The sequence below is a fragment of the Chinchilla lanigera genome, unplaced genomic scaffold (genome assembly GCF_000276665.1).
Source record: "Chinchilla lanigera isolate Chin_1 unplaced genomic scaffold, ChiLan1.0 scaffold00016, whole genome shotgun sequence".
NCBI classification, from domain to species: Eukaryota; Metazoa; Chordata; class Mammalia; order Rodentia; family Chinchillidae; genus Chinchilla; species Chinchilla lanigera.
The window spans coordinates 4,051,132-4,066,334 of NW_004955417.1; the positions used below are offsets into that span (position 1 = coordinate 4,051,132).

Consider the following 15,203-nt stretch of genomic DNA (forward strand, 5'->3'; position numbering starts at 1 on the left):
GTTTAATGACAGAATGGCGTTTTTCTCGAGGAGTACAAGAACAGACCAAAGCTTTCCTTGATGGTTTTAATGAAGTTGTTCCCCTTCAGTGGCTACAGTACTTCGATGAAAAGGAATTGGAGGTTAGGTTCTTTCCTTTTGCTATTGTAGGGAATGTTACTGGGAGGTAAACTGTTTTGTGCACAGTGTAAACGTATTTTAAAATCATGTAGCGCAAACAAAACAAAAATGTAACACAAATACAAAACATAATGCATGGAGCACAAGACTGTATCACTTATTTCCTTAAATGTTTAGGTGACATTGCAGAATTGAGGGAGACTGCTGATGTGGGGAAATTCCTGAAATCTCACTTTGGTAATGAGTTGCTTCAAAGACCAGACTTTTAAGAGATGAGTTCTTAGTGGTCTTAACTGTATTTGGGTTTAGATGTCAGGAATTCTTTTTGTTATGTATGATAAAATTCACCATCATAACTATTTTTAAGTGTGTCGTTCAGTAATGTTACATAAAATTACATTATCGTGCATCTAATCTCTAGAACTTTCTCATCTTATAAAACAGAAACTCTACCCATTAAATAAGTCCTGATATTTTCCCAGCCTCCAGCAAAACCACTATCTCACTTGGTATAAATTTGATTATACTTGAAATTCCTTATAAATGAAATTATGCATTACCTATCTTTTTGTTGCTGCTTGTTTTGTCCATACAGTGGCACGTTTCAGAATTTCCTTCCTTTTGAAGACTGAATAATATTCTGTCATACTTACATATAATAAATACATATAATAAAACCTATATTCTAAAAACCTCAGAAACATTAAAGCCAGTGTAAATAAATGGAAATACCATCTTATGTACTGAAAGACTCAGTAATGTTAAAATGTCAGTTCTTTCCAAACTGATTAATATGTTCAACACAGTCAGCAGCCCAACAGAATGTTTTGTAGAAAATAATAAGCTGATTCCAAAATTAGGAAATAGAGAGGCTCTAGAATAGCCAAAACAATTTCTGGAAAAGGACAAATTTGGCTACTTTATATAACCTGACTTCAAGACTGAGCTGTAGAGCTGTAGTAATTAACATAGTGTGATATTTGTTACAGGAAAAACAGATCAGGCCAACACCAGAGAATGCAATAATAGACCCACCCATACAGAGTCAACTGGTTTTTAATGAAAGTGCCCAGATACTGCGTTAGGGAAAGGGAAAATCTTTTCAACAAGTGCTGTTGATGAACTAGATACCCATGTGGCAGAAAATTAACCTTGAATTATACTTCAGCCCATAAACATTAATTTTCATTGAATCATAAACATAAATGTGAAAGCTAAAAAGAAAACTTAGAAAATCTTGATGCATGCAGGTTTTTTTTTTTAATTTAATAAAATAAAAAATGGTTTATTTGGGGGGAAAAGATGGAAAAGAAAGAAGATAGACAGCTACCATGCAGTGGTAGGGGCCTTCAGAGCTAAAAGCCCCCAGAAGTTTTTTAGGGTGAACAAAAAAACCCAGGTAAATTTGACTTCATGGAAACTAAAAACTTCTGTTCTTCAAGAGATAGTGATAAAATGAAAAGACAACCTACACGCAGGAGAAAACTATTGAGACAGTGATATTATATCTGCAGAATATATTTTTTAAATTCATAGATTAGTAAGAAGACAAAGAAAAACTTGTAATGGACAGAGATGCCTTTCATAAAGGAAGATACACAGGCAGGTGCAGTGGTGCACACTTGTAGTCCCAGCTACACCAGAGTCTGAGGCAGGAAAATACTTGAGCCTAGGAGTTCGAGGTCTGGCCTCATAGTGAGGCCCCATCTCAAGACAAAGAACCCGTGTGTTCAGTGTGAATCAGTATAGCAGCATAACAGTGGCTTTTGTTTCTAAAATCACTTTGGTATTCTTAAGTTTTCAGAATATCAGTTACTATAGTGAACAAGATACTCCAGTAATGTTGGATTGGTTAAAAAAAAGCCATGCAGGTGGCAAATGAACGCACAGAATGATGGTCATTAGTCACTGAGGAAAAAAACTAAAACTAAATGAAATGACATTTTGGGATAGTGTTGGAAGTTTCTTAGAATATTAAATATACAACTACTTTATATCCTAGCAGTTCCACCTTTAGGTGACTCAGGTGAAATGAAATATTCACACAAATAACTGTATATCAATAGTCATTGCAACATTATTTATCAAAGCCAAGCACTGAAAGTATCGTAAGTGTATATCAAGTGAATAAACAAATTGTTATATACTCGTATCAGTGCAATACTACCCAGTGATAGGAAAAGTGAGTAGATGGTACCCACAAACAACATACATGAACCTCAGAAACACGTAAGTGAGGAGAGGAACCAGAAAAAAATGTGTGTATGCATGTATGCCATAGACAGAATCATGCATGTGTGACGTTCATGCTGTTCTCAAAACGACAAATGTAATGGTGAAATTCTTGATCACCTAAAGGCATTGATGGTTTTGTCTACAAAAAGGGACATAAAAGTATTAAATACTTTATTCCTAAAATAATTTTTACCCCATGTATGACATAATGGGGCCGTTTGAAAATTTTACATAAGTAGAATATTTTATTCTCAAGTAAGCTGGATAAAGAACAAGAGGTTACTATATTTCATATATATTTCATATATTCAATATGTATATTTCATATATAGAGGTTACTATATTTCATATATATTTCATATATTCAATATGTATATTTCATATATATCCTTTCATATATATTTCATATATACACATATATATATCCATCCCAAAAAGCAGCAGAAATTTGTGTAAAAGTTTATGTATCTAATTCAGAATATGGATATATAATAAAGTAGATACACTTTTCAGTAGATTTCATGATGAATACTGATTTCAGTTTGTGTTCATGAACATGGTAAAATAAAATACCAAAGAAGCTTTTATGCTATGTTTCCACAAATTTTGTTGGATTTGCTTACCGTGATCATTATTTGCCACAAACATAGCTGCACACATAATTACTCCATCTAACTAACTGTGCCCCAGAAAATTTCAGTCATATAATTATTCTGTTCACCAAATCTTTAGTGTGGCCTAATAACTGTGCTCATTTCCCAGGTTATGCTGTGTGGCATGCAGGAGGTTGACTTAGCAGATTGGCAAAGAAATACCGTTTATCGACATTATACAAGAAACAGCAAACAAATAATTTGGTTTTGGCAGGTACTTGCTTTATCTTTTTGAAACATAATATTAAAAAAAAATATTTTCTAATGAAATGTGCTTTGAAAAGTTTTTTTTTTTTCCCCTTAAATGAAGATGTTTTTGGACGTGGCTTTTAATCTTCCATTGCTAAATAGGAAATGAGTAGTATGAACACTTGTTAAAGGTATTTTCCTTTGTATCTTTGTCTTTCTAAATGAACGAATGAGTGACAGTCTTATGTAAGCATTAACTTAATGGTAATAGTTGTAGGGACAGATTTTTAATTTAGCAGTATCCAAAATATTTCAGCTGGGCATACTGGAGCATACCTGTAATCTCAGCATTCAGGAAGGCTGAGGCAGGAGGAGTGCAAGTTTGAGCCCCACCTGGACAATTTAATGAGACCCTGTCCCAAAAATTAAAAAATAAAATAATCAAAAGGGGGTAGGGGTATAGGTTAGTGTGAAGACCCCCAGGCTTAATCCCCAATACTGATTAAAAACAAAAACCTGTAGTCCTGGAATATTTTTCATTTCTTCACATAAATACTCTGAGACTCATCTGAACAACTTAATGATTGGATTTTTAGTTTACTTCTGCTTACCTGTTTTTCTTTGATATGAAAAACTAGAGTTTTATATTACTACAGTGATACTTTGGTTGTCAAATGGCTCCAAGCTTGAACTTTCCACTACTTGAACCAGCAAAGTTTGGAAAAAATCTGCCTGGTTTTCATAACTTTGCTTGATAGTCGAACCAAAAATCTGACTTGAAAACACCTGTATGGGCTGACAGTGTGTCATGTTTTGTGGCTTGCCGAGGACAGAAGGAGTGACGCTTGAATCTAAGCACCACTCTCGCCCAGACAACATATAGAGCTTGTGCTAGTGTGTTAAAAGATTCATCACTGTGCTTTTTATTTTTGTGCTTTATTTGCATAAAATATTGTAACCACGGCTCTGAAGAAATTAGTGATATCAGCAGTAAAGCTAAGAGGAAAACCGAGAAGCACATAAGAGTTAAAGAAAGAAATCATTCAAAATTTGTTAAAGTCCTGGAAAAATGAATTTATAAGTGTAATTTTGAGGCCTCGGAATTAGTTACTTGGTTTTCCATTATTTCTTACGGGAAAAATATGTTCAGTTCTCGAACTTTGTGAAATTTAGAATGAATTGAGTTTGACAGCCAAGGTATGACTATATACAAATATTTTCAAAAGCTACATCTTTTCATAAGGATACTGTCATTAGTTTATTGCATAATATTTTAAAGAAGTTTGGACAAGTCTAGAAATCTATCTTAAAATACACTGTACTTCAAAACATGTAAAATGACACATACCAAGAAAACAATGTAACGTTATTGGTATACGGAGAGAAACCTGAAACAATCTAAATGCCCACCAGGACAGGACTACTATAAAATGCTTTATAATGAAAGTGTATACTTACCTGTGAATGTACCACTTCTGAAAAAGCAAGGAAGAAAACTTGGCAGCAGTTCCACGAAGGGGCTGAGCAGTTGGAGGCGAAGCTAGGAAAGCTGCTTCTCACATCATGTACCCTTGTACTACTTTTTAAATTTGGGCTGGGGGAAGTAAATCTATTTTTCAAGCCTAAAATACCCTGGAAAAATGTTCAGTGAGAAAAAATACGAACTGTGGAGACTGGCCACAGGGCAATCTTCACTGACTCAAGGAAACATAACAGTGCTTTAGGCATCAGCCACATCTGAGTTCATACTTTCTGCCACTTAATGGCAGCTTGAAAAGGACATACTGGGTTGTTCAAACTACAGAACGGTGGTGTTTCACTTCATAAACGCTTTTGTTTATAAACAATTTGGTTCACAAAAAAAGCATTTGGCAAACTCGGCTTTGGGTGACAAACACAATCTCAGCCATCTTTCTCCAGCAAACACAATATGGCATCTTTTCCAAAATTGTGGAACAAATTGTTTGTGAACAGAGGTACCACTGTATATAGGCTTCTGTTTTCTTGCATGTGCAGGGGCAACACTAACGATCAGGCCTATCTCACAGAATTGTGAGATCTAAATGAAGGAGAAGCAAATGGCACAGAGCTTTTCAGAAGCCCTAAGTAGGAGATAGCTATTATAAATGACTTCTATCCTGTTTGCTAGTCCAGAGCTATGACCTTAGACAAACGACTTGACCTTTGTAAGCCTGTCATTTATTCCCTCTTGATAAGATGGAGGTAATAAAAACAGTGGCCCGTCTGAGTGTTACTGTGAGGATTAACTGAAGTAAGAGATACAGTGTACTTAGCATAGTACCTGTCCTGAAGATAAATGCTATTTGTCACACATTATGAATCAATTTCAGTGTTAAATATTATTCTGCTCAACTGTTTTCATTATAAATGAGAACTTAGCATTTATTTTATATTAAAGTACGTTTGGTTTTATTACACAGTTTGTGAAAGAGACAGACAATGAGGTGAGAATGCGACTATTGCAGTTTGTCACTGGAACCTGCCGCTTACCTCTTGGAGGATTTGCTGAGCTCATGGGTAAATGCAGTCTCACTGCGGTTTCTCCGTACATAGTTTTGTGATAATGACCTGTAGACATACAGTAGACCTGACCTTGAGGATTATTATTCTGGGCTCTATGTAAAGCTTCTACTGTACGAAACAGTAATGGTTAATATGAAAGAATGTGTGAGGCAAAAATGAGTCTCTTCATATAGCCTAGAGGGCCAGAGCTTTATCCCCAGTGACTGGAAAGAAAGCAAGGTGTTGTAGTACAGTACTGTAGTTTTCTTTCCGTGAATGTCATTCTTAACTACCGAATTTCTACAGCACTAAGCAGCTACTCTGTTGTGAAGTTCTTTATTTTGTATCATCCATATTTTTTTATGACACTTTCTGTTACTTATCTATCAAAGCTAAAAAGTTTAAAGGACCTAATAAAGATTATCTTATTTTCCTGGTTTAGGAAGTAACGGGCCTCAAAAATTTTGTATTGAAAAAGTTGGCAAAGACACGTGGTTACCAAGAAGCCATACATGGTAAGTTTAAAGATCCTAAGTAGGAAAGTAAGCACTAGAGAGAATCTCTGGTTTTTAAAAAATATGTAAGATTTAGTATTAACTGCTTATTCATTAAGGTAGTGAGAATTTAAATTTTGAGAACAGATGAATCAATTAACATAGTAGTCTATAAACAGTTTAGGATGAATCCTTATTAATAGAAACATGTATGACTTATATCCATTGATTCAGTAAAGATTTAGAATACTCACTGTGTATAAAAAAGGACCAAATTCCTCCTTGCCATTTGTGAACTTTGCATTTAGTGGTAAGGGACCTAGACAAACAGGTAGACAAACAAGTAACTGGAAAGAGAGTGCTGTACTGGAGAACAACTGGAGGACCGGGTGTCAGGAAGATTTCCTGGAACAGGTTATGTTTGAGTTTAATAAATAGTTTGTGGGAAGAACACTTGTTGAGCAGAATTGCTGAAATAAGCAAAAATGCTGAAGAAATCATTTCTCAAGGAAATGAAAGATGATAGGCATCCTTGTGAATCTGGGGGAGATGAACTTGGAAATGTAGGTAGGGACTAAGTTAATGTAGAACTTTACTGCCTATTACAAATAATTGGGATTTTATTTTAAGGAGAATTAGAACCCTTTAAACAATTTTAAGTGGAAAGCAATGGGATCCAAGAAAATCATTCTGGCAACAGTGCAGAGAGAACTGGGTAAATCCAAATTAGTTACAGAAATGTTATGTTACCCAGATAGGAGGTGATAACTTAGAGATACGTGGTTCTTTCAGAAGGTCAAACTATTTTTATCCTAGGCCATTATTTGTTTTTTTTTTTTGGTTTTTCTCCGGTACCGGGAACCGAACTCACGACCTTGCGCTTGCCAGGCAGGCGCTTTGCCGCTGAGCTAAATCCCCAGCCCCCCTAGGCCATTATTTGGCTTTTTATTATTTACACATTTTGGCCTTTTATTACTTCCACATTTGTATTTATGGTGCAGAAGCAACAGTGGGTAAAATTTCATACTGCCTTTGCAGAAACAAGGCCAGTGCCGCCAAGCTGCTGTGATATACTTGCAGCTTAAAGCAAAACAACAAAACAGGTTCACTGAAGATTGTTCTTTATGAAGCACTAAAAATTGTTTATGAAATCTTCCTACTTGGCAATACATCTTTCTAACATTAACTTGAAAGAATAACGAATTGTTCACTTGAGTATTTGGCATTTTCTTGTAATGAAGTAAGCCTGTCACTTCAAGGAAAACAATTAAAATTTGTTGACAAGGATAAAAGTTAAGGTTTCAAGCAAAAATGATAATTTTGGAAAATTTTTATGTGCCACCCTGAGCTTGACCATTTCCCAAGACTTTACTGGTAAAATTAGTGATGTTATTCATGTGTGATTTTTTTCTTGATTATATAACTGTGTATATCAACATTTAGAAATGTAACTTGGTGAACCAGTGTTTTCAGTGATAAATGACTGATGTTATAAAACCATGCATGGACAAAAGATATACTCGGGGCACAAAAGAGATCAGTGGATTTATAAAAAGGGCAAAATGTTCTTTGATGATTTCTGAACCTATATTGTATATAACTTAGTGAAATTTAATATAGTGTCAAACAATTATGTCCAGTTTATAAAATAACTAGAGTACATCTGCATTTTCTAACTGCTTATTTGGGAGATACGATTTTTGTATCTAAAACAGTACAGTACAACACTATACAGAATGTCTTGTTAAGCCAGGTGTTTATAAGAACTGGCCTAAAGTAGCAGGCCCAAAGGAGAGGAAGAGATTATTGAGCTGGGAAGAGGATTAAAGATTATAGATTTTGTAAAGGGAAAATAGTTACCAACTGTTAGTTTCTCACAATAGAAGGTGAGATCGCTGGCTAGTCGTGAAGGAAAAACCTAAAAAAGAAATTGAGAGGCTTTTCAGGGAATAGACAATTTTATTTATCAGAGAAAACCAGCTGAATGCTGGACAGTTCTGGATTGCTTACTTAGACTTATTAAAATGACAACAATGTACCTGCCTGATTTTCCCTCCAGGAATTTTCAGATGTTAAGGTACAAAGAATAAAAAACAGGTACATTCATGTAAGATTTGAGCTTTCTTTAGATAATTCAAAAGAGAGAAACACAGGTTATAAAACCATTTGCAAAGTAGTGATTATAATGATAGACTATGATCTTGAAAGTAATTACAATGATAGTCTGTGGATGAAGAAAAAAGTAAGGACAGGAAAAAGCTGAGGGGCTGGCTGTATAGGATGGTAAAAGAGACATAGGTTGATTGCCCAGCATTTTCACTGAAGTAATCTGAAAGACAGATGGTCAGAGAACAAAATTTTTAAATTAGAAATTTACTTTATTGGCGGTGGCAAGGTTCTGGTTATGACCCTAGGGAACGAGGTGGCCCTAGGATTGGATGTTACTTGTATAAAGAGAGGACTATGAACTAGTGAAGAAAAGCTTGAATGAGGTCAGCAGATGATTGAAAAGTGCAGAAAAGCTGGGTAACTGGTCAGTGTGTTCCTCAGGAGAGTTTTATTGCTTGGCTGTGACATTGCAGGCTAGCTGGGTTTTATTTATGGCACAAGTTTTTGAGACTTTAGGAGACTGAATCATGAAACAGAAATTCACAAAAGAGAATTGTGAGGAGGAGGCAAAGGTTGGGATATTTAATACACACCAAAGGAAATATATATCGGTGTTGGGATGAGCATTTGGGTGAAAATAGGTGATCCAGAAAGACTTGGATTTTTAAGTGTCTAAGGTAACAGTGACGTAATCTGCGGCGAAATTAGCCTTGATAATTGTCAGGATGTGAGGGTAGAGTTCTCCTGCCAGCTGCTGTGCTGTACTTAGGGAGGCAGCAGCTTGAAGCTTTCCTCAAGCTGTATATGGTTGGCAAGCTAATAGCATCTTATTCCCTTAGACTATATGTAAAATAGTCTCTTCCCTGTTTATAGATAAGAAAGTAAAAGTAGCAAAGTTGATTTTATATATTTTACAAAGACATCAGACTCAAAGCCAGAAGTAAAACTTTAAAAAAGTATTTTGATATTCACATAGTAAATACTCAATAAAAAACGTAAGTGGATTTTGTTGTATCTCTGCCTTTCATAAAACTGAACAAAACATAATGGTTACTGTGTTAGAGATCCATCTTTTGTATTTTCAAGTAATCCACTTAATGTTTTTCCGCTCAACCCTGCTAAATATTTACTACATGTAGAACATATCAGTGTTAGTAAGACTGGATTAATAAGCTTTTGTGGATTTTAGAGTTTAATAGCTCTTATGGATTTTTAGAATTTAATAGGAGAAACCAGTCAGTTACAAAGTAAATGCTAAAATAAAAATAAAAAGGCCTTTGGAGAGAACTATTATCTACTTAAAATGCTCAAGATGAACTTTTTGGAGGAATTTGTAGCTGGGCTGATTCTTGAGTACCTAAACTTTCAGAGGCTGAAAAAGGATATTCCTGGCCACAAAGAGCCATTATTAGAGCATGGTCACTTAAAAAAAGAAATATGTGAGCACACAGTAGTTTGGCAAGGGCTATAGGGCACTACTTAAGAGCTTCCTTCCGTCACCCCATACCCCCATAGGCCTAGCAATTTGAAGCAGCAAAGGCTTTTGAAGAGTGGCAGAAACTAGTATATTCTTTTAGCCAAGTAACTCTGCCAGTGATACAAGGCTAGAAAGAATGTGGAAAAGCAAATTGAATAAATAAATATGGTTGATCCAAGGTAATGAGGCAGCAAATTTTCTAATGGCCCACATAAGAGATAATGAGAAAGTAGGCAATACTATAAAAAAAAAGTACTATCCTCCTTTAGTAAACTGAAAACAGTAATTTTTATGAATTTTCAGTATTTTGTTTTTCATTATTTAGTCACAGAAAGATTGAAAAAGTATCATTTTAGAAGCGATTAGAATCTCAGGATGAGGTTGAGCAGATGAAGAAATGCATGTATTAGTTTGTTGGCTATTTCCACTCCAGAACTTAACTTCCATGAGGAAAGAGACTTTGGTTTTTCATCACTTTCACCCTGGAAACCCTATCTTGCGTATAAAAGTTCTCAGTAAATAGTGAGTGGAAAAAAGGGAGTCTTACAAGAAGATAGGACTCATGATGTGAGTCAGGAATAATAATAATAAAACAATTAATGACTTTCTAAAATTCTAGAATCTGTATTCATATTGATACAGTTATTTATAACTGCATTTTGTCTAGGGAAATTTAAAATATTTTTTCATATAGGTCTTAAACTTTAGATTCCTTTTAAGAAATTTGGATGCATTAATATACTAATCAAGTAATACTATAATAAATTTTTATATATCTAGCCATTCAGCTTTTAAATATGCTTTAAAGAATACTGTATTAGAAATCTTTCAGATTATTTTATTGAAAATATCTGATTTTGTTTTTGCTTTTGTTCAGTTTTAATCGCTTGGATCTACCACCCTATAAGAGTTACGAACAACTAAAGGAAAAACTTCTTTTTGCAATAGAAGAGACAGAGGGATTTGGACAAGAATGAATGTGGCTTCTTGTCTTCGAGGAGCGCTTGAATTTAAATACCCCAGCCAAGAAAAATTGCGCATAGTGTATATAAGCTGTTCATTCTGTACAGTGAATTGTCTTAACCTCTCAAAGCATAAACGTTTTCCGTTCTTCCACAGAATATGCAAAATAGTTCATCGTTTTCTACTTTATTTATTGCTCCCTTGAAATGACCAGGAAAAAGATCAACCTTAAATTTTGAAGCAAGAGACTTTATTAAAAATAAGTATATATCTATAAAAGCATATATGATAGTGGCTCTAGTTTTATAGAGCTTCAGGTGTATTAAACACGACAGCTGTTCATTCACACAGATCTGAATTTGCTTTACCTTGTTTCTATGATCCAGGGGAAATGTGCAAATTGCTCCATGTTCTTCTCCCTTATGTAACATCTCCAGAGGGTGTTTAGTTGCATGGCTATTGAGGAAGGTATTAAGGGCTTAGGCCAAATCTTGAGTGTGTTAAAAAATGCTGCTGGCTTTTCTGAAGACAGGTACTTGAACCTGTCAGTTTGTTTTAAATAAATACAATAGTGCAAAATTTCCTTCTTTGCTATATCAGTAATACAGTAAAAATAATGAGTGAAACTGTAACTTACATGGAAGTCATTGCTAGATTTAATAAAATTTAGTTTGTTATGGAGGTTGGAAAGAATTCATTGAACAGCGTAGAGATTTGTTTACATGTTACTTTGGGATGATAGTTACTTGTGAAATTAAAAAGAAGTGGCTATTCTGTTGTTAAAATGTGATTCTTTAAATTTAATTCACAATAAATTGATACAGTTTGATACTTAGGAACATACAAAAGGTAATGCAAAGTTTGCCACTTTTGTTCATGTTCAAAGTTTTGGTTTTATAAAACGAAATAGAGTAAATAAAACCAGATGGATTCAAAAGGGTTACATAAACATTTGAACACTTAAATAGGAGACTAACGATTTTCTATTCATGTTTGAGTATCTTCAGTATAAATTCATGAAAATTCTGTGTATCTGAATAAGCATAACCCTTTCTTTTACATAGATCAATTTATTTTTATCCTAATACTTTGTATTTCATTATAAGGGCATTTGTTGAACTACAAAGATGTATATAACAAATCAAAATTTGATGTGAATGATGTTAATGCTGCTTTTAGCAAACTGGGCTTCCTAATACAGAAATTATAAATTTCCAGTTTTAATCATGCTTTCAAATATGCACTGTAAATTTCATTAACTTAAAATTTTTTATAACTGTGGAACTGACTTTTTAGAATGTGTTACTTGTAAATATTCCACCGCTAAGTGCACATGGAAAATACTAGTATACAATTTAACTTCCATAAACACTTGTTTTTGTTTTGCCAAAATTTTATTTTTCTACATACTGGACTATGTTCTGAATTTTTACTTACAACCCATAGCAAATATGAAATAAAGGCAGTGACACAGATAGTTGATGAGACTCCTTTCCCAAATCTTAACTATAAGCATTCTGGTTATTTTCGAGCCTAAAGAATTTTTTTTTCATGTGTATGTTAGGTTATGCAGTAGAGGCTGACCACTGTTCAGGAAGAACAGTGTCTTACAAATTCTGTTATGACAGAAGTTACTGAATGTCGTTCAGTGGAAGTGCGAGAGAATGTAAATTAGATCAAGCTGAGAGGGATGGCTTTCAGGTAGAGTTTCAGGGTGCTAGTCCCTCTAGTAAGAAATTACCATGTGCCAGACAAGGCTTCAGAGAACCCACAAGAAACCAAACCAGCTTACCAAGGAAGACTTAATTTGGAGACCTCATCAGGATCGTCCATATTTCATACCTTACTGTAGATACTAGAACTGCAAAGCTATCTTGAATTATCTCATTGGCAGGTAGAACAGCTAGAGAAATGTGACCCACCACTCTTTCCTTCCTGCTCCTTATAGCTGGAACAGCCAGAAAGAAAACAGAAGTACAGGGCTCACTGCGCCTGGTTTGCTCATAGCTCATAAGCAAACAGGAGACAAGAGGAAGGTGTGAGACAGGTTCACACTGCTGCTTCCTTTTGGTGACACTCCCCACTACCATTCGTGAAAGGTGGTTACATTTCCATCAGTCACGTCAGTTGTCTGTCTTCCAGAAAAAGAACCTACCACTGATGTTTTTTCTGTACTTCTTAAACAGTTAAAATGTTACCATTTCTCTCTTCTGACCTCACTTACTCCACCTGTGTCATTACTCTGAAAATTACGTAGGGTGTGTAGGCCATACTGCCAGGCAGCTTCACTCCTGTTAAAAATGACCCTGACTGGTAAGTTGCATGTGGACAGAGAAGACTCCAGATATGTAGTAGGAAGCTGTAACTTTGGGTTTTTGCGAGGGTGAAAGCCTGGAGCTGCCTGTCCTTAATGAGGACTTGTCATTGGGGAAATGGTGGTTCATGCAGAGTTGTATGGATGCTGTGCTACACAAAACTGCTGTTAGCGTCATCTTCTGGAGGCCCAGCATTGCTGTGCTGGCCAGTTGTAGTTCTTACTGAACTGCTTTCTGAGTAAACCAGTGCTATGCTAATGCCTGTTGGAGGCCTGCTGAGTTCTGATGTTTGACCTGGGACAACCTGGTGGAAATTGCAGAAGTAAATCTTTTGTTGAAATATGTGTATGGGAAAATAAAAGTTCTCCAACACTCCCTACTTTTCTTAATCTGTTAAATTAGGGGCCACGCCTGAAGTCAAATGGGGATTTAGTCTGTAAGTCCAAAAGTTAACATCTGAATTCCAGAATTTCCCTCTCCATTCTCAACCACAGAGAAGGCAATCTGATGTTTTTAGAAGTACTAATACTTACATCTTTTATATGATGCAAAAACCTCATGAGACTCTTTTTGTTTCAGCAGTGCTTACTTGATAAATGGGAAGAGTCTGAGAGATCATTTTTAAAATGTCTGTAACTAGTTCCATAGTCCATGAGTAAGTCGGTAAATTCTGCCAACAAGAAGTGACCCGGGCATGGTGGTGCATGCCTGTAATCCCAGCACTCAGGAAGCTGAGGCAGGATCACCCAAGAGTCTGAGGCCAGCCTAGGCTACATAGTGAGTAGAAACCTGACCTATAGAGACCCTGTCTCAGTATTCAGGTTTTTACAGGATTATGGCCACTTTCCTTTCACATTCTCAGAGAAGAAAATACACAGCTAGTATGTCAGGCTCTGAGGTGCACACAAGGACAGACTGAGGTGGGGAATGTACAGAAAGGTGCGTGTAAGGGCTCATCCTCAGGAGTGTCTCATGCTAAGTGACACATCAAAAGGAAACCTTACGGAAGAAACTTCTCTTAGGGGAAACAAGGAACACAACCTCTAAAAAGCACCCAGCAACCAACCATATCCCTAAACATAATCTGTGGCCCACTACCCTATTTTTTTCTAAAAAGTGTCCACATAATGAAGTTTTGTTACTTGATAATTATATTAAGATGGTATGTGGGGCCCAAAGCAATTACTCTTCACAAGTTGTGGCTCAGGCAAACCAAAAGGTACATGCTCACCGATCCCAACATTATATAGATAATGTTGATCCATATAACGTGGTCACAGCAGCCTGGCCGCCTCCCATTAGCTGGTATTGAATCCAGAGCCTGGAACATGCTAGATGAGTGCTCTACCACTGAGCTACATGCCCCCTTTTTGCAGTTAACTTGTAATCCATTTGCCTTGGCTGGGATTACAAGGCACATGTCCACACGCAGCAGCAGCTTTATTTTTAATAGCCCCAAACTGGAGAACTAAATGCCATTCAGTGGTTAAATAAACTGGTATATCCATGTCATGAAATACCTGTCAACATTAAAAGAAACTCTTGATAGAACTTAGGTGCATCTAACATGAATTATGTGGAGTGAAAAAAATAGTCTCAAACTACAGCAGGCCATTCAATGGCTGACAGAGGCAGGGATGGTGGGGAGGAGAGGAAAAAGATGGGTGCAACAGTGACCTCTGGATTTTCTGGGTAATGGAAGAGGCCTGTCTTGACTGGTATCAGTTACAGAAATCTATTGTGATAAAACTGCTCAGAACCATACAAGTGAGAACATGTGAAAGTGGTAAAGCTCTAAGGCCTGTGTCTGCTACCACAGCACCCTTTTGGGAAATGTGTGATGCTGTAATTAAAGTTCATTCAAGTATCAGAAAACAGACCTCCTATCCACAGAATGCTGTATCACTGAAGGAACTCATTTTAAATAACTTACCAGGTATTCTGATAAGTGTGTGTGCGTGCTGGAGAGATTGAACCCAGGGATCTGTGTGCTAAGTAGACACTAAACACTGAGTTACAGCCTTAGCCCAAGGTTATTCTTAGAATAACCCAAGCCCCGAGCTTCCCTTATTTAATTACCTGATACTGCTGGAAACAAAACAAATTACACTCCTAGAAAAGTTCA

At 35.9% G+C, this 15,203-nt stretch overlaps 1 protein-coding gene across 3 annotated transcripts in view; it reads left to right on the top strand.

The window, feature by feature from the left end:
• The window catches only part of Wwp1 (WW domain containing E3 ubiquitin protein ligase 1), a gene marked incomplete at its 5' end in the record, with an annotated part of 53,283 nt that extends 39,830 nt beyond the window's left edge, over positions 1–13,453 (top strand). For 2 of the 3 annotated variants that reach the window (XM_013512750.1, XM_013512749.1), the window contains 5 exon segments: positions 1–122; positions 3,118–3,222; positions 5,639–5,735; positions 6,163–6,235; positions 10,678–13,453. In XM_013512750.1, coding sequence (XP_013368204.1) covers positions 1–122; positions 3,118–3,222; positions 5,639–5,735; positions 6,163–6,235; positions 10,678–10,777 — 497 coding nt within the window. 3 annotated transcript variants of the gene reach the window in all.
• Positions 13,454–15,203: the final 1,750 nt, after the last annotated feature.